The sequence below is a fragment of the Panicum virgatum genome, chromosome 2K (assembly GCF_016808335.1).
Source record: "Panicum virgatum strain AP13 chromosome 2K, P.virgatum_v5, whole genome shotgun sequence".
Lineage (NCBI taxonomy): Eukaryota > Viridiplantae > Streptophyta > Magnoliopsida > Poales > Poaceae > Panicum > Panicum virgatum.
In genome coordinates this window covers 40723828-40744570 of record NC_053137.1, presented here as the reverse complement: position 1 = coordinate 40744570, position 20743 = coordinate 40723828, and the positions used below count along the sequence as shown (strand labels likewise).

At 45.9% G+C, this 20743-nt stretch overlaps 2 protein-coding genes across 3 annotated transcripts; both read right to left on the bottom strand.

The window, feature by feature from the left end:
* Positions 1-2043: 2043 nt before the first annotated feature.
* Positions 2044-10816, bottom strand: LOC120695299. The gene is made up of 6 exons (XM_039978585.1): positions 10281-10816; positions 9828-9930; positions 5842-5886; positions 3112-3184; positions 2360-2463; positions 2044-2258 (listed from the first exon to the last, which is right to left on the bottom strand). Exons 1-4 carry the CDS (start codon positions 10814-10816, stop codon positions 3176-3178), a joined length of 693 nt encoding a protein of 230 aa, XP_039834519.1. The 3' UTR covers positions 2044-2258; positions 2360-2463; positions 3112-3175.
* Positions 10817-13117: 2301 nt separating this feature from the next.
* On the bottom strand, positions 13118-17286 carry LOC120676563 (cysteine desulfurase, mitochondrial-like). 2 transcript variants are annotated; one of them, XM_039957902.1, is made up of 2 exons: positions 15715-17286; positions 13118-13476 (listed from the first exon to the last, which is right to left on the bottom strand). In XM_039957902.1, the coding sequence occupies exon 1, from the start codon at positions 17142-17144 to the stop codon at positions 15777-15779; it is 1368 nt and encodes a 455-aa protein (XP_039813836.1). In that variant the 5' UTR covers positions 17145-17286; the 3' UTR covers positions 13118-13476; positions 15715-15776. The 2 variants fall into 2 exon arrangements, with proteins under 2 accessions (XP_039813836.1, XP_039813833.1); XM_039957899.1 differs by having other exon boundaries at positions 13118-13450; positions 15715-17285.
* Positions 17287-20743: the final 3457 nt, after the last annotated feature.

The window sequence follows — 20743 nt, the reverse complement described above, 5'->3', positions numbered from 1 at the left end:
GGGTGCCCGACAAGCTTGGTGGCGCGGTCTCCGCCATTGGGCGCCGGCGCCGCGGGCGCTCCACCTGCGCCACCCGTGTCGCGGTCGATGGCGCGGAGCTCGTCGTCCGCGGCGCTGACCTTGTTGCCCAGGCCTCCTCTCCATTGCACCGTGCGCCCCTCCCACGGCCGCGGGCGGGGCGGCGAGGCGGTGGCGCTCGCAGGAGGGCGGGGAGCGGCGGTCTTCCGCACCCTTCCTCCTCCTCGCCCACGGCTCCTCCCCTGCTCCGAGCGGAGCTCGGCCGCGGTCCCCTGGCAGTGTCGTGGGCGGACTCGACCGCGGCCCCTCGCGCGCAGCGCGGGCGGAGCTCGGCAGTGCCGCGAGCGGAGCTCGGTCGCGGTCCCCTGCCGGCGCCGCGGGCGGACTCGCCCGGCTCCTCTTCCACCCGGCCCGCCCCCACGGCTCCTCACGCGGCGGCGCGGCGGAGGACCGCGCACGGTTGCTCGGCGGAGGCCCGTGCGCTGGCGGCGCCGGCGGAGGCTCTGAGCTCGCATGGTGGGGAACGGGTCACGGCGGCGGGTTTGGTCTGTTCGAGGACGAGCACCACCGCTGGTTCGCCTGCACGCCGCCGCGGACCACGCCTGCGGCCGTGGGCAAGGAGGAGGAAGGGCGCGGAGGACCGCCGCGGACCACGGAGCCGCCATGACCGCCGAGCAGAGGAATTGGGAGAGAGAGGAGAGAGGGAGAAAAGAAAGAGGAGAGAGGATGGCTGACAAGTGGGTCCCACTGCCATGCGGCGTCCACGTCAGTGAAACTGGCCACCAAAACAGCCGGATGGCCAAATGTGACCGGTTTTGATAGTTGAGTGGTCGAAGATACCCGGTTTTGGAGTTCGATGGCCAAAACCAAACCGAGGCAAGAGTTGGATGGCTAAAAATGGACTTTACTCTAATTTTTTAATTATTTTACCATGAAATTGAGCTACTAACTAATTACTCCCTCCGTCCCATGAAAAGTGCAATCCTGAATTTGAAAAAAAAAATCCCACAAAGAGTGCAATTGTAGAGATTGGATATCAATTACCTGCCTAATTAAGTGATTAGATTTGAATTGCATGCCAAAATTAACCATATGTGGCAAACAAATGAGGGAGGGTACGCGAGTCTTTTCACGCCACCACTAATTTGTCCGAAAAAACTTAGAATTGCACTCTTCATGGGACGGAGGGAGTATGCACTTAATGGGTTCATAATTAAGGAATTTGCTTCCAGATACAGATTGAAGTCGAATTTTTTTTGTTTCTTTTATTTCAATATTTGTTATTTACTAATTGTATTTGCATGGACTCTTTTATTTAGCTATTTTATTTCTCAATTCGTATAAAAATCACATATTAATGTCTATGTTTTAAAATTTCGAATTTACAAAAATCTTTATATTTATTTATTCAGCAATTTTTCCCATTTTATATGAAAATTTCCTTTTTTTATATTCTGAATATGCTAATTTCCATCGCATATAAAGTGAGAGTATGCACCTTAGAGAGGATACGGCACACTCGTATGCTCATGGTGGAGCGATTTCTTTTCTTTTCTCTAATCGTAGTTCCAAACGGACAAAGGATGTTGGTTGTTGGTGCCAAATAAATTGTCACCAAGCAGAAAAGAGAAATTATCACAATAATTTATAAAATTTTCCAATAAAATCTCCCCGTGTCATAAAAAGAGTGTATTTATTGGGTGCAACAAGGCTTTGAAAGTTCCAGCTATTAATTTGGCCATTGGGTTGGATTGGAATTTTGGGAAGATGTGCTGCTGAGCACCGGAGCGGACATCCAAGCTAGACAAACCAACGCGAACACGTGCGCCGCGGCACCAAGCAGCGAACGAGCGCTGGAGGTAGCAGGCAGCGCACATGCAGCGTCAGTGGTAGTAGCGAACAAGCATTTGACTTGCTCCGGACGGCTAGTTCCGTGCTGTACACTGCCTTCTACTCTATTCTCTCTTTTTTTTTCTGGGACAGCGGGTGTATGGGGTGAGTGATTGGGCGGGGGTTTCATATCCATATAAATGTAGAACAACTCAGATTTATAACTAAATCTCAAAAAATCTCTAAGTTTAGGTTTACAGTAGAAACAAATAAAAAGAAGACTGTTTCGCTGTCATTCTAGAACATATAATAATCTAAAAAACTAATAGCTCTGTTCATATTCTTCATCGAATATAGCTATTATTCTAAACCATAAAACATCTTCACTGATAGAATCCAATGGTGACACCCTGAAAAAATTGAAAAAATGAGAAAATTTGTAAGTCTTGTGCTCAACTTATATAAACTGATTTTAAGAATGAACAACAAAAATATCAACAGAAAAACTTACATGCATGGTTAGTATTTTTTTGATGTCTACAAGGGTGTTGTACTTTTCGTTGCATGCATGTGTCGGTAGTAGGATATGCATTCCCGTAGTGGTTTTGCATCTTCCTGTAGCAAAAAAGACTAATCAATTTGAAATGAACTTTGAAATTATGAACTTTGTACATGCACACAGATAAGCTTGTTGTTTCCACAACTTTGAAATTTGGAACCATAAATTTTATAATGGAATTAGCTGCTACAAAAAAAATTGAAAACTGGAAAGTATGATTTTTGTACTAGCCCAATAATAAACTTTGTACTACCACAATAGTAAACTTTACTGTTGCGCACCCAAAACTTTGAAATTCAATACTATGAACTTTGTACAAGCTGAGTAATGAACTGTAATAGAATTGGCAGCTCCAAAAAAGTTGAAAATCAGAAAATTATGAATTTTCTACTAGCACACCAATAACTTTGTACTACCATAGTACTAGACTTTGCAGTTGCCCCTCCCCCTTACTAGCTCAGTAATGAACTTTGTAACCTCCCCCTCCTTAAAAAACTTTCAATTCTGAAACTATGAACTTCATACTAGCACACTAATAAACTTCGTGATCCAGAACTTGGAAATATCAACCTATGATCTTTGTATATATAAAAACATATTATGATTTCTCATGAACTGTGAAAGAAAAAATCATGAAATAACTACATTCATTACTTTACAGCATGATTTTAAAAAAAGATATGGGTACCAAAACCTGTACTCACTGGTTTGAATAGGTGTTGCTTGTTGCCATCGTGGCTTTGCATGAGTTTCATAACAAATATACCACTATCGCAGCTGTTGGGTGTGAAAAAAAGGGCACAAAAAAATTCCACATGTTACTAAAATTGCTGATGTATATTAGAACGTAAAAAAATCTTGAAAATAGTGGATATGTTGTTTAGCAGCATCAATTAAAGGAACAGAAAAATGAGAAAAATACAATGTTGGAGAGAGAGAGAACTCAACTGGTTTTTTGACCATGTGACATTGCGAAAGGTAGTAGTCATCTGAAATATATTATGTGTTGTTGACCGAGGGTATGCGTACTTAAAAGTCATCTTAAAATTGAAAATTACTATTTCAGCACTGCTTCGGACTGAATCTAGTTCCAAATTGGGGCACATCAAGGTAGTATGTTCAAAAATCTAAAAAATAGTATTCATAGACTCCGTATTGGCGGAATTAAAAAACAACTAAGTTGTTCATAATTGGTCGAGATAGGCAACACATGTATTATACTACAAAAATGCAAAGAAAAGCTACGTCAGATTTAAGAAAATTTGTATAGCAGCAAGTGAATTGAAAATAGCACATACCGAATGTGATAGTTGATTTAGGAACAATTAGGAAAAAAAATAGTGTTTACAAAGTAGAACCCCAAAACTTTGCTTTCTAAATTCATAAACTTGCTAGCAGTCCATTTTGAACTTTATACTCACAAATCAAAAGCTTTAGTTCGAACATTCTCAAATTTGTATCCTCAAGTTCAATACTTTGCACACTGAATTCAATAACATTGTACAAAGCGCATTTTAAAATTTGTACAAATACACATGCTAAAATTTATGATCCAACTAGATAAGCAATTTATAGTCACTGATATAAAAAGTTCATATTTAACAACTTGCTTTGTACCTCTAAAGACACATGCCAAAACTTTGAACCCACTACTTGAAAACTTTGAATGCAGCTACTAAGTAACTTTCAAATCATGTGTAGAAAACTTTTGGACAAAAAAAAGGAAATTTAGAATATTCAATCAGGAAGTAATGAGCAAAAATTTGGTTCGTCTCAACATTTGAAGGCACATGCTAAAACTTTGAACCCACTACTTGAAAACTTTGAATGCGGATGCTAAGCAACTATGAAATCGTGTATAGAAAACTTTCAAATCATGTATACTATCATATTATAAACTTTATAAACCTGGATCAAAAACTTTGTAGTTCAAAAACTTTGCAATCACAGCTGCAGGAAATTTGTACTAGCACATTTCAAACTTTGTGCTCCGTAGGTCAAAAAACTTTATAAACAAATGTTAGAAACTTTTAACTACATTTCATATGAGGGTTAGTCAGAAACTTCATACATATTGGTTGGATACCTATCTACATATGTAACTTTTAAAAATCATAAATACTTAAACTCTAAGTCATAACATATGTGAGAAAAAAAAGCAAATGGATAAAGTTCAGGTTTAACTGGAAAAATACAAGGTCTCTTGAGTAGGTGAATTAAGACTCCCAAGTGTAGCAAGCTTACTCATAGCAGGTCAAATGCCCTCAGGTTCAGCTGTTGGGTTAGTAGGGGCCTAACTCTGGGGCTTCCACTGTGGAAACTCGTGCCAATCCCTCCACTCAATCCAACTGCTCCTCAGTAGGAGTTACCACACACCCTTTTCCAGAAAAGTAGATTTCAGCAAAAATCCATAGTATAATATACAAATGATAGAAGCAATCACGAACAAAGATTTTATATCTGCATAACTGGCTATTGCTTGAAAGTTGAAATAATCAAGACTAATAACTATCATCACATATAGTACCGGACATCTTATGCTACTGTCTAACAGAGATAGGTAATCAACATCGAACTATCAGTACAACAGGGGGGGGGGGCATTTTCTTCTTAAGACTTTCTGGTTTTCCTCTTTTCCTGATTTATAGCTTGCAACTCAAAAGCAACTTCATAGAGAGCACAATTCACTAAAAACATATATCCATTCCCTTAGTTCTGATAGCAAAATAAGAACATCAAACCTATTAAGTAATAAACCTTCCATACAGAGAGCACTATCTGATTGAGAACTTAGCATTATATTTGATAGCTCAACTTATGACAACTGCTCACCAACTAGATATTATCAGAAGTCCATAATCTAATCGAGTTGATCCCAGTTAGTAAGTTTTTGCTAAAATCTTTCGCAGATGCAAAAGGGCTGATACATAAAAATAGTGGGTTAGGGTCCTTAACTCCTTAGTCCTTACCATTCTTGTTCAGTTTAAATTGAGCGATAGTGTTGATATAGGTGCGGGGCAACTGAACCACACAAAGCACCCTGCTCTATTTTATCTTCTGTTTTTAGTAGATTTACCTTGACACAGATAACAGTCATATTACTAGTTTTTATTGCTACTCAAATAGTCAAGAAATAGGCAGTCCCCATTAAACTATTTCTGTTAACATGAATTTCAAAAATGTTCTGCTTCATCTATTGGTCATTCCTTGCACATGCGGGCTATAAAAAGTCTCAGTTTTTTTTTCCCTTTGACAACCATGCAGTGAAATGAAATAAGCGGATGTACAAAAATAGAACAATCATCGAATGGGACGCTCACGGGGAGCATGAATTCCCCCAAAAATTCATCAAAACTACCACGATTACTGACATGAATTCCAAGGAAACTGTAATAGCGAGGAAGGGGGAAACAACAACAGAAAGAAAAACAAACCAGCGAATGAAGTGCAGGCCCACGTGGGGAGTCGTCCTTCCCTTCCTGCATTCAAAGTTTTTAAGTAGTGGGTTCAAATTTGTAGTGCTGCATACAAAATTTATCATCCAACTAGATAAGAAATTTATAGTCACTGATACCAAAAGTTCATATTCAAAAACTTGCTTTGTACCTCTAAAAGACACATGCCAAAACTTTGAACCCGCTAGTTGAAAACTTTGAATGCCGCTACTAAGTAACTTTCAAATCATGTATAGAAAACTTTTGGACATAAAAAGGAATTTCACAATATTCAGTCGGGGAGTAATGAGCAAAAACTTGGTTTTGTCTCAACATTTGAAGGCACATGCTAAAACTTTGAACCCACTACTTGAAAACTTTGAATGTGGATACTAAGTAACTATGAAATCGTCTATAGAAAACTTTCAAATCATGTATACTATCATATTATAAACTTTATAAACCTGGATCAAAAACTTTGTAGTTCAAAAACTTTGCAATCACACTGCAGGAAATTTGTACTAGCACATTTCAAACTTTGTGCTCCGTAGGTCAAAAAACTTTATAAACAAATGTTAGAAACTTTTAACTACATTTCATATGAGGGGCAGTCAGGAACTTCATACATATTGGTTTAGACTGTTATAAAAAGTTTGCACACTCAATTCGAGAACTTTCTACAAGCGCATTTTAAAATTTGTAGTCCTATATACAAAATTTATAGTCCTAGTAGATAAGAAATTTATAGTCATTGATACATAAGTTCATCTTCATAAACTTGCTTTGTCTCAACCTGTAAAGAATGATGCTTAAAACTTTGAATCTACTATTTAAAAACTTTGAATGCAGATACTAAGAAACTTTCAAATCATGTATAGAAAACTTTAGACAAAAAAAAAAAGAATTTCAGAATCTTCAGTCTGGAAGTAATGATCAAAACTTCCTTTGTCTGTATCTTTAAAAGGCAAATGCTAAAACTTTCAACCCGTGAATATATCAAGGTCGTGAGATAGAACTTTGACCCTATCAATTCACAACTCTAACCTGGTACGACTAAAACCAGATTCATGTATTTTTTTTAGGGAGAGGCTTTGGGCATATAATATTTAAAACAGTCATCTTTATGTTGATAATGGAATTTACAATGAAAAATGAAATTTCATTGTCATGAGCCATAGTGGAGAAAAAGACCTTAAATGGTTCATGCATTGTCTATTTCAATCCTTAGAAAAAGTAACTTCGATCTATGTATGATTTTCAACGAGTTGGGCCTCTTATGTGGCATTAGTTTCAGTAGATCATAGGAACAGGATTTAGGGCTAATTTTTAGTGTAGATTGTAACATATTGATGAACTAAAAATAAAGTTGTAATTGTGAAAGGTTAGTTTCATACACTAATGCAAAAACTTTTCTGTGCCTGAACCCAAATCAACTCCACAGAATTTACTCAGCTACAATAAAAAGATCACAGTGAGAATGAGGAGAATACACTTGTGTAATTTCTTTAAGTTCCTAGTTTTTTCATCTCTGAATTTAGAAACTAGGGAGATCTATTGTATTGTAAGAGCAAGTTAGCTTAGTCTTCCATGCAGTTCCATATGATGAATTCATCTCAATATCCTATAACGCTTAGTATTTGGGCAAACGTAAATTGAAAAATGATGCAAATTCAGTAGGAGTATCTTCAAAAATCATTAACTAGCATGTGTTCTCAGTAGACATCAATGAAACTTTCATTAGTACTGGGTTACAAAGATTGTGGCCGATAACTACACTAGTGCTCTGGTTTTATACGTGCAGATGCTGCAAAAAAACAGTGCATTGTGGCCACATATTGGGCATCAAAACTAGTAAGCAATATCTATGGTGGTGTGAAGTGCTGAATGAATGTTAGAACTAATCTTGATTTAGTTTCTGCATGTGCACGTTTGTTAAGTAGTACTTGCATGTAGTCAATAATGTCGTGTAGAAGTGTAGAAATTTGCATTGCAGCAGTGAGTGGTGCCGAAAGAAATGTAACGGCGATGCATGTGAAACGAGCCGTGTGATCTGCGAAGCGGCCGGAGAAGCGGCCGGAGGCTCCAACATCTGATGCATGCAGTGTGACCTGCATGAGATGAGCACGGCAGGAGTGCATGCCCTGTTAGTTCGGGTCAAGGCCATGATGAGATTTCGTGGCAGGAGAATAGGATGGATAGGCTTGCATGTCATCTGCACGTTTGCATTAGTTTAGGAGAGTATGGCGCAGTCTACGCATGGATCAGACTAGCCGGTTGTTATCCTTTGCATGTACTTCAGTCTATTTATATGAATGAAAACGATGAGAGCTGTGTGGCTTGCGTCGACCAAAAGAGACTTCTTGTGCTGCTGTGTTTCTTGCGTGTGTGTGTGTGTGTGAGCCACCAGAAAGGCTAGTGTGTTTGTGATAAACACCTAGAGAGGGAGTGATTCCAACAATTGGTATTCAAAGCCAAGTTGATGAAGACGATGCCGCGTGAAGATTCGTCATCAAGCAGCAAAACCATCATGAGCGGTGGCTTCGGCAACTCGACGGCGATGACGGGGAGGCTCCCGTTCCCGATGCTGACAAGGACGAACTACGCAGCGTGAACTGTGAGGATGAAGTTCCTGCTGCGGACCAACGGCGCATGGGGCGCTGTTGATCGTGAGAAGAAGCCACCAGGAGAGGCGGTCGATGAGGTCCAGGACCAGCTGGCCTTGACGATCATCTCCCAGTCGATCGACGACGAGACGCTACTGCGAGTCACAGAGAAGGAGACCGCCGCTGATGTGTGGGCGGCACTGCACTCCATGCATGTGGGCGTCGAGCGTGTTCGGGAAGCAAGGATCCAATCCTTGAGGTTAGATTTTGATAATCTTAAGATGAGTGATGCAGAGTGCATGGATGATTTCGCGGAAAAGTTCATGATGCTAGTTGGACGCATTCGTGAACTTGGAGATGCGATGGAAGAAAAGTACGTGGTGAAGAAGCTGATGCGGGCTGTCTCCACCAAGTTCATCAATATTGCTTCATCGATGGTGCTGTTCAACGACATCAACAAGATGACCATGGAAGAGGCCATTGGGTCATTGAAGGCACATGAAGAGCTACTCAAGGGAAGGGAGGTCCAAACAGAACAGCAGCTCCTCATGGCAAAAGGAGAAGACTCGGTGCGAGGTCGAGGTCGTGCACAAGGCAGCCACGACGGAGGCAAAGACGAGCAAGGTAAAGTGCTACAACTGTCAAGATTATGGACATTATGCTTGGGAATGTCCTAAGAAAGGAAAGGAGGAGAAGGCGCTGCTCGCGCAAGGCTACGCTAGCGACGAACCTGCTCTTCTCTGAAGTTTGTGAAGGCCTAGGGAATCAAGATTAGGGGGAGATTGTTAGAACTAATCTTGATTTAGTTTCTGCATGTGCACGTTTGTTAAGTAGTACTTGCATGTAGTCAATAATGTCGTGTAGAAGTGTAGAAATTTGCATTGCAGCAGTGAGTGGTGCCGAAAGAAATGTAACAGCGATGCGTGTGAAACGAGCCGTGTGATCTGCGAAGCGGCCGGAGAAGCGGCCGGAGGCTCCAACATTTGATGCATGCAGTGTGACCTGCATGAGATGAGCACGGCAGGAGTGCATGCCCTGTTAGTTCGGGTCAAGGCCATGATGAGATTTCGTGGCAAGAGAATAGGATGGATAGGCTTGCATGTCATCTGCACATTTGCATTAGTTTAGGAGAGTATGGCACAGTCTACGCATGGATCAGACTAGCCGGTTGTTATCCTTTGCATGTACTTCAGTCTATTTATATGAATGAAAACGATGAGAGCTGTGTGGCTTGCGTCGACCAAAAGAGACTTCTTGTGCTGCTGTGTTTCTTGCGTGTGTGCGTGAGCCACCAGAAAGGCTAGTGTGTTTGTGATAAACACCTAGAGTGGGAGTGATTCCAACAATGAAAAGCAGAGCACAGGTAAAATTGCGATAGCTAACCTCAATAGGGGATTTAGTAATGGTCCCAAAAACACTGCACAGGTTCAGCACAGATAGCCTGCGTCTAGATAACTGAATCATCGTAGCTCCCAAAACATGGAACCTGGAAAAAAATTCCGCTGTCAGCAACGAACATAGAGGCACACGAACCCAAATAAAAAATTACGGCGTGCGTAATGAGTTCTGGAGCCTCGTCCTAGTTGTCAACCGATGTGAGCGCTGCGGAAGACAAACACCATGGACAGGGGCGAGGCTAGATCAGAGAAGACCCTGGTGCCCGACTTCATCGTTTATACATTGGACTCGAAATTTCCAAGCAAAGCTTTAATAAACAACACTGTAATCTGATTTGAACTCTGGTGCCTGTGCAAAATGAACGTGGCTTCGCCCCTGGCCATGGATGTCGCTTCCATCTCTTCCCAAAGACGTGAGCGCACGAGGGAAGGAGCTCACCTTGACGAGGATGCAGCACCTTCAGTGCACCACTGGAGTGCAGGCCCCCGCGTGGAGTCGCGCCTCCCTTCGCAGCGCTTCCAGTCGCCGAGGATGAATCGCAGTCGACCCCGCTCTGGAGCGCTCCCCTCGTTGAGGGCGAATCGCCGGGCAGCGTGATCCCCTCCTGGATCCCGGCGCGGCTCCTCCTCGTCGAGGAAGAATCGCGGGCGGCGTGGATCCCCGCCTGGCTCCCGGCGCGGCTCCCACTCGGCGAGGACGAATCGCCGGGCGGCGTGGATCCCCACCTGGCTCCCGGGGCGGCTCCCCCCCCCCCCCCCCCCCCCCCCGCGGCGAGGACGAATCGCCGGGCGGCGCGGGTTCGCGCTTCGCTCCAGGCGCAGCTCCCCCCGGCGGCGAGAACGAATCGCGGGTCCCTGCTTCGCTCCAGGCGCGGCTCGCCCAAGGCGAGTATGCGGGACGACGAGGATGACGGTGCAGCGATATTTGGGGGTAGGAAGAAGGTTATTTTGATCAATGCCATTATAATTCGGCATTATAATTCTTCAAGTTTGGAGATCTGCCATTACAATTCACGTTCTTCTACTGAAGATATGCCACTGTGTACCTATCCGATACACTCGGGCCCACGTGCAACGTATGTATAGAAGCGTTGTCTCCGTATTTACAAAATTGCCACCCCGTCTCTCTCGCTTACAGCATGGGCCCATACGTCAGATTCTTCTTCTTCCTCCTCCCTTCCTTGTCTGTGCACCGCGGCGTGGAGAAGCTCGTACGCCGCCGCTCCTCCTCCGCATCTCCCTCCTCCTCCTCTGGTCCTCGGTCGCCGCCGCTCCTCCTCCGCATCTCCATCCTCATCCGGTCCTCGGCCCCCGCCGCTCCTCCGGTCGCCATCAGCTCTGGCCGCCGGCCGACGCCGTTCCTCTCCTCCCCCGACAGGATCCACGGCGCGGCGCGATGGATCTGCTCGCGACGGCGCCCCACGTCTCATCCTTCTTCTCCTCCTCCTTCCCCAACCTTGTCACCTCCCTCTGCGACGGCCGACGGCCGCACCGCCTCCACTCCCCGCAGCTCAACGGCGACGGCGGGACGCGGGCCAGCGCTCGAGCTCGGCGGCGGCGGGGACGCGCGCACGCGCACGAGCTCATGTCAGCTGCAGGACGCGGGCCTGCGCAGCGGCCGGGACGCACGCACGAGCTCTCGGCGGCGGCGGCGCCCGTGCCCACGCCCGAGCACGGTGGTGGCTCCCGCGCCCACACTCGAGCTCGCGGCGGCGGGGGGGGGGGATCTGTGCACGAGCTTGGTGCCTTTGCGGTGGCGGGGACGAGGAGATACGGCGCACGGGGAGGCAAAGATGGCGGCGCCGTCCCGCGCCACTCCTCCGGACGGAGCTCGCCGGCGCACGAGCTTCTCCACGCTGCCGGCGCACGAGCTCCTCCACACCGCGGGTGCACAGACAAGGAAGGGAGGAGGAAGAAGAAGCATATGACGTGTGGGCCCAGGCTGTAAGCGAGAGAGATGGTGGTGGCATTTTTGTAAATACGGAGACAACGCTTCTATACATACGCTGCACGTGGGCCCGAGTGTATCGGATGTGTACACAGTGGCATATCTTCAGTAGAAGAAGAATTGTAATGACGTGAATCCAAATACGTGAATTGTAATGGCAGATCTCTAAACTTGAAGAATTATAATGGCATGGATCAAAATAACCCGAAGAAGAAATATCGGGAAGATGAAAGGGCGGTGCGTGGAGGGGGAATTGAAAGCGGTATCGGTAACGGCACGGAATTCGAAAATAGAGAGAGGCGCGTACCGAAAAAAAATGAAAGATGGATAGAGAAGGTAGACTAATATGAGCCGTTCGCTGCGATGCGTCCCGACGCACGAGCGTCAACTAAGGAATTCGAAAGTCCTGCGTACTAATCGTGTCCAAGCAACGAAAAAAGGCAGAGCAAATTCAGGGGTTCTCCAGGCAGGCATCCAGCCATTTGGAGAAGCTCCTAGTATCATGTTAGTTTGTTGTCAATAGATTGAAATATGTTCTTTTTTCGAGAGATGTAGATCGACATGTGTTATTAATGGAAGATGCATGTATTCATATGCGTGGGCATACATCTCTACTGTATTTTAAAAAAAATAAGTAGGATAAAATCTCTTCTTCTAATATTTAAATCTGATTTTTTAAAGATAACTCTCTATCTTCAATGAAACTAACCTAAACCGGAGGCTCCTGTCTATCTACCACAAGATATATGTAGGAGAATCACAGGCCCATTGAAGCCTTCTGCTCTCCACCCCCGCCGCCGCTTCCACCACCACGATCGGCGGCTGCAGCACTGCTTGCCAATCCTCCACCACCACCCTCCTCTCCGCCCTTCCTAACCGGAAGGCACTTGCAACCCCCACCGGCCATCCAACCCCACCCGGCCAGCGGCGCTACCGCGCTGCCCCACCACCGCTTGTTCTTGTCAGATCTTATATGGTGCTTGTTCTTGTCAGATCTTATATGGTTCCCACGAGGCATGGTAAAATCATCTTTTCACAGGGCATTCAACGGTAAAATCATCTTTTCTGGATGGAAAATCCAACAATATTATGTAAGGAACCAAAATTGAAGTCAGTGTCAAATAGGGAATGGAAAATTTTTAAGGGTCCAGTAGTTTCTCAGGTATCAAATGAGGAATTCTCTCAGAAGTCTAGAGGGCTTCAACACATAGTTGGCTGCACGTGAAACCTTCCCTCAAGAAACAAAGGTCACCGAGATAACAAAATGCGTGGAAATTCTTTTCTGATGCACAATGTTGCGAACTAGTTGCAAGAAGAAATATAGAAGATATAAGACCTGACAAGAACAAATTAAGAGCTACCGAATGGAGCAAATAACATCAATTTTTATCATCACCAAGCTATATGCGCAGCACTGCCACTGCTCGCTACTTCAAACTTTATTTCAGATGATACATTACCGAGTATTTGAAGTATCCTTATTGTGTCAAGATACTCTACGACAACAAAAACAGAGCTAATCCTCCAGAATACATCTCAGCGCCCCACCCAAGAGCCGAGCAATAGAAAGTTCCTGTATAACATGATGTGAATCACGTGGTAGTCTGAGTATCGAGATCATCCCACCCACTGGAATGTCTTCACAGTACCAGACATTAAGCCTGAAAGAGTTCCAAAAATGAGGTACCTAATTAGAATAGAGATTAGTGCTGGTACTAAAACACTGTACTGAGATCAATCTTCATGATGATACAAGGCGATCCACAACAATCACATAAGGAATTCGCCAAAACAAGATTTATAAATTGGGAACCCGGTCATTTTATTGGTGCTTTACGAGCAGTAGGTATCTTGCCGTTCCTCATAATTTGTAGATTATTATGGTAGGAACTAGGAAAATATAGCTAATGACTTCATATGGTCTTGAGAGAACAATAGTCACCAAGAAGCACCCAGATGCAGAATAAGAACAGACCCCAAAAGGATTATGTAGAGTGGCACACAAAAATATCCACAAAGGGATGCTATCAAACAAATGTTGTGAGCTAAATTGTGGGCTTGTGGCAGAAATATCCCAAATGAAACTACAAACATAATCCCTGCAAAAACAAATTTATGACTTGTCCTGCCAACACTTAAAACAATTGATACCAACTACCAGTATCTTTGAATGTTTATATTAGACATGTGAAAATGATGTCAAATTTGTCAAAAATAAGTACATCAATATTATTATTACTTCACTAAATAAAATAAATAAGCATAACATGGTTGAGAAAGTTGTGTTCTGAAGACCAATTGTGTTGGTTTCCAAATCACTAATTCAGAGATCAGACCCCAACAGATGCATCAACGGTTGCCAGACCATAAGAAGTATGGATAATGGCTTCTAAAGTAATACCCCAAGGATCATATGCAAATGAGGGATAAGTAAAATGACAACGACAAGTAGTACTGATAATGTGACCAGGAACAGATCAAATGACAATACTGAAATTCACCAATACACCAAGATGGACAGTAGAGGAACAGGTATACACTACAGTTGGATCAGGATGTACAGATGAAATAATATGGTATGTCAGTATATGCGGGGTAAAGCCCTGCAACCCAGTGATATCTAGATGAGGACACAGATGGCAAACAACAGACTGATCCACAACAAAGTAAATTTTTGTTGCAATAGATTAATACAGTTCCTAAACTGTGATAGTTCCAAAAGGGAAAAAAACTGGCCATATGGAACATATGAAATTTTAAGTTTAGCCCACCGGTTAACTGTTGGGTCAAATATCAGGTAGGCTCTATGTTCAACGCTACAACTTCAGAGAAGCAGACAGAGGCTAGATCTGGCCACATGGCTAGACATTGCAATGTCAATCCATGAGTCTACCTGGGCTGCATGTTTAACCTGTCCTCTCATTTAGCAGAGTCCAGCTAGTTCGCACAAAACACTATCTGAGTCCCACTAAAGGAATTCTAAGGCAACCAGTAGCAAAGATCTTAGACTGAGCAAACATGGTCTACCATATCCGATTTCATCTTGCTCTGAATTTTTGTTGACACTTAATGGAACAATACTCAATTAGGTTCAGTTCTCTAGATGGTCTCTAAATTGTTCTTTAGTAGCAATTCCATCAGAGAAAATATTACATTAACATATGCTCAGATCAGATAACTAATTGAATATTGCAAATATTACCATATGCTCAAAAAGGTCACTGGAAATATAAACTGGATTAGGACATTGGGTTCAGCTAATATGGTATATCCGTGTATGCGGGTAAAGGCATGCAATTCAGTGTTATTTAGATGACAACAGATTAATCATAGACAACTAATTACATCGCAACAGGCTAATATAGTTCCTCACTCTTGACCCCTCATGAAAGCATAACAAAATGTAACATATGAAATGTTTAAGTAACCCAGTGGTAACCAATTGGATCAAATAACAACAACAACTACTTAAACACTGCAATTTCAGTGAGAAGCAAACAAAGACCAGAATCTCTTGACAGCGCCTTGTATATTGTCTTTAGTGTTATATCCTGAAAGCAAGACAGTGCCTTGTCTATTTTCATGATGTGCACAGACACTCCCAAAGTCACATTTAAATATAATAAAAATATTGATCTTAGATTGAGCAAACATGTTAAGATGCACTTCCTCTTGTTCTAAATATTGCATTAGTAGAAAAAAATATCATCTTAATAGGTTAATTCAGCACCAGAGAAGAAATTACAGGTTACAGGGGAAATGTATGCTAAGAATAAATCACCAAGAAAATATTGCACATGTTGTCAAGTGGTCAAAATTTTATCAAGGATATATTGAACATGTGCAAGATTACTTTATCACATGACATCTCCCCTTTTGAAAGAAACAGGATATATCAAAGAGTAAGCAACTAGGAGCCATATACCTAATTAAGCGATCGTGTACATCAAAAGCACTTTCAAGTGACTGATTGTCATGAAAGCCACCTCAGTGCTGCGACCACTCAATACTCTTGAGGTCAATACCAGCCTTGGCCATCTCGTAGAGTGGGCTCATGTCACGGAGCTTCTTCACCTGATGCACAGTGAGCTCAATTGCCCTGTCAACCTCTTCCTCGGTGGTAAAGCGGCCAATACCAAAGCGAATTGAGGTGTGCGCCATGTCCTCCTCCACCCCAAGCGCCCGCAGCACGTATGAGGGCTCCAAGCTGGCACTAGTGCAAGCGCTACCACTCGATACAGCAACCTCCTTCAGCCCCATCAGCAAGCTCTCCCCCTCCACATATGCAAATGACAAGTTGAGGTTGCCTGGGTAACGGTGCTCCATGCTTCCATTGATGACAACCTCATCGACCTGCGCACGGATGCCATCGAGCAGCCTCTGCTGCAGGGCACTGACTCGCCTATGGTCATAATCCATCTCCTGAGCCGCAATCTCACAGGCAGCACCGAATCCAACAACTAGCGGCGTGGGCACCGTGCCACTGCGGATGCCACGCTCCTGCCCACCACCACTCATCTGCGGCTCCACCCTGATACGCGGACGGCGGCGAAGGTAGAGCGCCCCGACGCCCTTGGGGCCATAAATCTTGTGCCCGGAGAGGGACATGAGGCCAATCCCCATCCTGTTGACATCAATCGGGATCTTTCCCAGCGCCTGCGCGGCATCAGTGTGGAACGGCACGCCTTTCTCCTTGCAGATGCGCCCAATCTCCTCGAGCGGCTGCACGACGCCGATCTCGTTGTTGACGGCCATGACGGAGACGAGGCCGGTGTCGGGGCGGATGGCGTCCTCGAGCTGCGCGAGGTCGACCAGGCCGTCGCCGCGCACGGGGAGGTAGGTGACCTCGAACCCCTCCTGCTGCAGGTAGCGGCAGGAGTCGAGGACGCACTTGTGCTCGGTCTGCGTGGTGACGACGTGGCGGCGGCGGTCGCGGTAGAAGCGCATGACGCCCTTGACGGCGACGTTGTTGCACTCGGTGGCGCCGGAGGTGAAGAAGATCTCGCGCGGGTCGGCGCCAACGAGGGCGGCGACGCGGGCGCGCGCGGCCTCGACGGCGGCGTCGGACTCCCAGCCGTAGAGGTGGGTGCGGGAGTGCGGGTTGCCGTAGCGGGAGAGGTAGAAGGGGAGCATGGCGTCGAGGACCCGCGGGTCCACGGGGGTGGTGGCCTGCATGTCCATGTAGAGCGGGCGGCCGGAGATGCGGACGCCCTTGACGGTGACGGACTGCTCGTCCTCCTCCTCCGAGGCGGACGCCGCTGGCGCGGCCGCGGCAGCCATGGAGAGGTGCGCGCGGGCTCCGGCGCCGGCGCCGCGGCGGAGGAAGAGTGGGAGGAGGCGGCGGGAGAGGGCCATGGGTTGGAGTTGGGGGCCGCCGCCGCGGAGGAGCAGCTCCCGTTTCGGCGGAGGGGCGATTTGGGAATTGCTGGGGAGACGGACGGAGGGCGGTGTGGTTTGCGGCGGGAGGAGCGAGGAGGATAGGCACCGCACGACGCGGCGCTGGCGCAGCGGTGGAAATGGAATTGGATAGGGGAAGGGAAGTGGGCCACGCAACGGCGAATCGCATTTGGGCCGAGCCTACGGGCTACGTACGGTTGTTTCAGGCGTTTTTTTATTTTTTTATTTTTCAAAATCGTTTTTTACATAAATATATTTTCGGTTTCATAATTTACTGATTTATACCCCTACCGTCCACCCGTAGGTTGTTTCAGGCGTTTTTTTTATTTTTATATTTTTCAAAATCATTTTTTACATAAATATATTTTCGGTTTTATAATTTACTGATTTATACCCCTACCGCCCGGCTGGGCGGTAGGGACCTTAATGTAAATAGAATTTATTTTTAATCGCATTTTGGCCCCTGGGGGAGGCTGCCGCCCGGCAGGGGGCGGCAGGCCCCTCCCGCAGGTTAAACCTTGACCGTCAGTGCGGCAATAGATGTGGTTTTAAATATTTTGGATAAAAATAAAAACCGTTAGTAAAGTAGATGAATATGAAAAGTATAATTTAGCAATTCATACACATACGCAACTGAGAAAGAAATAGGTGATGCATGAGAACGAAATAAGTATAACATGACGACATGTCCATAAAAAATACAGAAACAACTAGAAGCACCTCCTAACCACCCCCGGCCATGTCGACCTCTTTTACGATGTGCGTGGACGTGGTCTGTAGGGTAGGTGTGTCGGTCTGGAGGCCCTACGTCTCTACCTGGACGTCCGGTGGCCACAGGTGTCTGGAAGGTAGGAACGGTCTGTTGGTTAGGTGTAGAAAATAACCGACTCCAGTCTTCGAAGCTCGCCTCAAAGGTATCCTGTGTGGCCCCTATGCAGTAGCAATTAAGATATATTAATCATCGTCTTATAAGTCATATATTTGAGTACATATTCATCATACGTACCTGTTGGTGGTAGATACGAAGAAGGACCCATATCAGAAAGCTGGTGGTGCGATCCTATAAACCGCCCCCCTGCCGAGTGGCTGCCTGGCCTACCGCCCTGCCACCGGGCGGCGGGGTACCTGCCGCCCGGCTGCCGGGCGGCAACCTACCCCTAAGGGCCAAAACGCAATTAAAAATAAATTTTATTTATATTAAGGTCCCTACTGCCCGGCAGGAGGGCGGCAGGGGGCCGGCCGCCCCGCAGCCAGGCGGTAGGGGTATAAATCTGTAAATTATGAAACCGAAAATCTATTTCTGTAAAAAATGATTTTGAAAAATATAAAAATAAAAAAACGCGTTGTTTCAGACAGCGGCAGTTCGGCCCAGTCGTGAAGGGAAGGTGGCTTTTGATGTATGCATCACTCCTCGAACGCAAAGTCTATATGGCGATGGGTCGCGCCAACAACCCAACGCGCCACCCCCGCGGCCAGCAGGCCGACGCGAGCCCAGACTTCCTTTTCGACCTGTTTTGACTGCCCCACGCTCCCCTCCCGTTCCCCCAATGGGCAACGGCGGCCTCCTGCGGCAAAGGACCGGCCGGCGAGGAGCGGCGGCAGAGGACCGGCAAGGAGCGGCGGTAGTGGATCGGGGTCGCTTGCCCCCCGTGCCACTGCGGATTCAATGTGAGTCGTAACCCCCTCCTCTCCCCCACCTCTCACCCCTGCCCTCCTCCCCCGCCATGGTGCCGCAGCCGAGCTCGCGCAGGAGGCGCAGGAGGTAGAAGGGGCCCTATGCCGCACTCTATCATCGTGCCCTCCACCCGTAGTTGGCTTTGTTGTCGAGGTAGAAGGGGGGCTCGCCCTGCTGCCCGCCATCGCCGCCTCCACCCGCACCCCCATGCTGTACAAGTAGGCGGCGAAGTTGCGGAGGACCCGCGGCGTGCTGTAGAGGTAGAAGGGGCTCCATGACGCTACCGCCATCGACGCCTCCACCCGCACCCCCCTGCAGTGCAGGTATGCGTCAAAGTTGCGGAAAACCCGCAGCGTGCTGTAGAGATAGAAGGGGCTCCGCACCGCTGCCGCCATAGCGTCATCCACTCGAACCCCCTAGTAGCACAGGAACCCATCGGCGCCATAGCGTAAGCAGTGCTTAGGCGCCGCGCCCGTGCTGCTTTTTTTTGCCGCTGGCTGTGGCGGCGGGGAATCCTGGATTTTTTAGTGTCAAGTTATGTGAATTTTTTGCATACAAAGTGCCTGGATTCAGCTATTAAGAACTGTAATAATGTTCTCTATTAGGAATTTATGAAAACCGTAGCAAATCAGTTGTTTTCATATAATATACGAATTTGAAGAAACGTCTAAAAATTGCAAATAAAATATAATACAAATTGTTACACAGGTCGTACATATATTGTGATTACATATTCAACATAAATTGATAGTTGTATAAAATAGCTTCAAAATATACCAAATATGGATCTAATTTTATAGATATCTTTGCAAAGAATACAATGGTGCAAACAAAATTAAAATATGATGTGTGATGAGAGAGTTATGCTCATTTGAAAATAATATGTCTATTTCTTAATGGTGATATCAGCGATGATGTCAGCCGAAAGTGATAGTTTTCCCAAGACGCAACCAACCCGGAGTCCCAGGCCAACCATGCATGTGCATGCGCCTGAGGAGGGGGAGGTGTGCTTCCGTATAAATCAGACGTGGGAGCATAGAATAGGGTCGCGCGGTCGCATATAGCGCGACCCGTCGCGCCTTATCCCGGTCCCTTCGAAGTGCACTCCCAGTTCACTTTCCGGGAGCAACAAGGGTTTATTTCCAATATGGAGTGATGTCCGGCTCTATAGGTAGCAAAATATAAGAACAAGTATATAATTTGGAGATAACTAGAAGAGGATCAAGAGCCCTTTATTTCATATTTCTTCTTTCTTGCCTGCTTGTCTTCCTTATACTATTGTTTTCCTCTACTTGCCCCCAACACCCTCCGCACCACCCAAAAACAAAAAAAAAACACTACAACCCCAATCTACTCCTCACAGTGATCGCCTATCACATGAGCCTCCCACCCCTCCCCCCCAAACAAAAATAGCACAGCCCCAATCTACTCCTTACAGTGGTCGCCTATCACATGAGCGAGGACCGTCCTTCTCTCCACCCCTCCCCTCCGATCCCCTCCTTCCTTCTCTTCCCCTTCCCCTCCACCAAGCCACCTGGCCTCAGCTGGCTCTTCCTGCTCTTGCCCCTGTTGTGGCCTCCCCTTCGCCGATATCACCTTTCATGCCAATGAGGACCACCCTCCTTCCCCTGCATCCAGATCTACAGGAATCATGATGTCATTCTTCATCTTCTTATTTATCTCCGATGAAAACTCCCATCCTAACCCTTCCCACCTGTTGTTCTTCGCCACCCCAGCTAGCGGTGCCACTGCCTCACTGCCTCATCACCTGCCGCCGCCACCACCGGGTTGATAGCCATCCCGAAGCTACACATGTGTACAAGCGTACAAAGAACACTAGAATTTTAATTGCACATGTGTAAAGAAATAATATGTCTAAAAT

Excerpts from the sequence above, each read along its gene's own strand:
- LOC120695299 (XM_039978585.1), bottom strand. The coding sequence starts at position 10,816 with ATGCCGAATTATAATGGCATTGATCAAAATAACCTTCTTCCTACCCCC. Across the intron at positions 9,931-10,280 it reads GGTGCTGCATCCTCGTCAAG|GTTCCATGTTTTGGGAGCTA; the intron begins GTGAGCTCCTTC and ends ATTTTTTTCCAG. Across the intron at positions 5,887-9,827 it reads TTACTAAATCCCCTATTGAG|GAAGGGAAGGACGACTCCCC; the intron begins GTTAGCTATCGC and ends CTTTGAATGCAG.
- LOC120676563 (XM_039957902.1), bottom strand. The coding sequence starts at position 17,144 with ATGGCCCTCTCCCGCCGCCTCCTCCCACTCTTCCTCCGCCGCGGCGCC.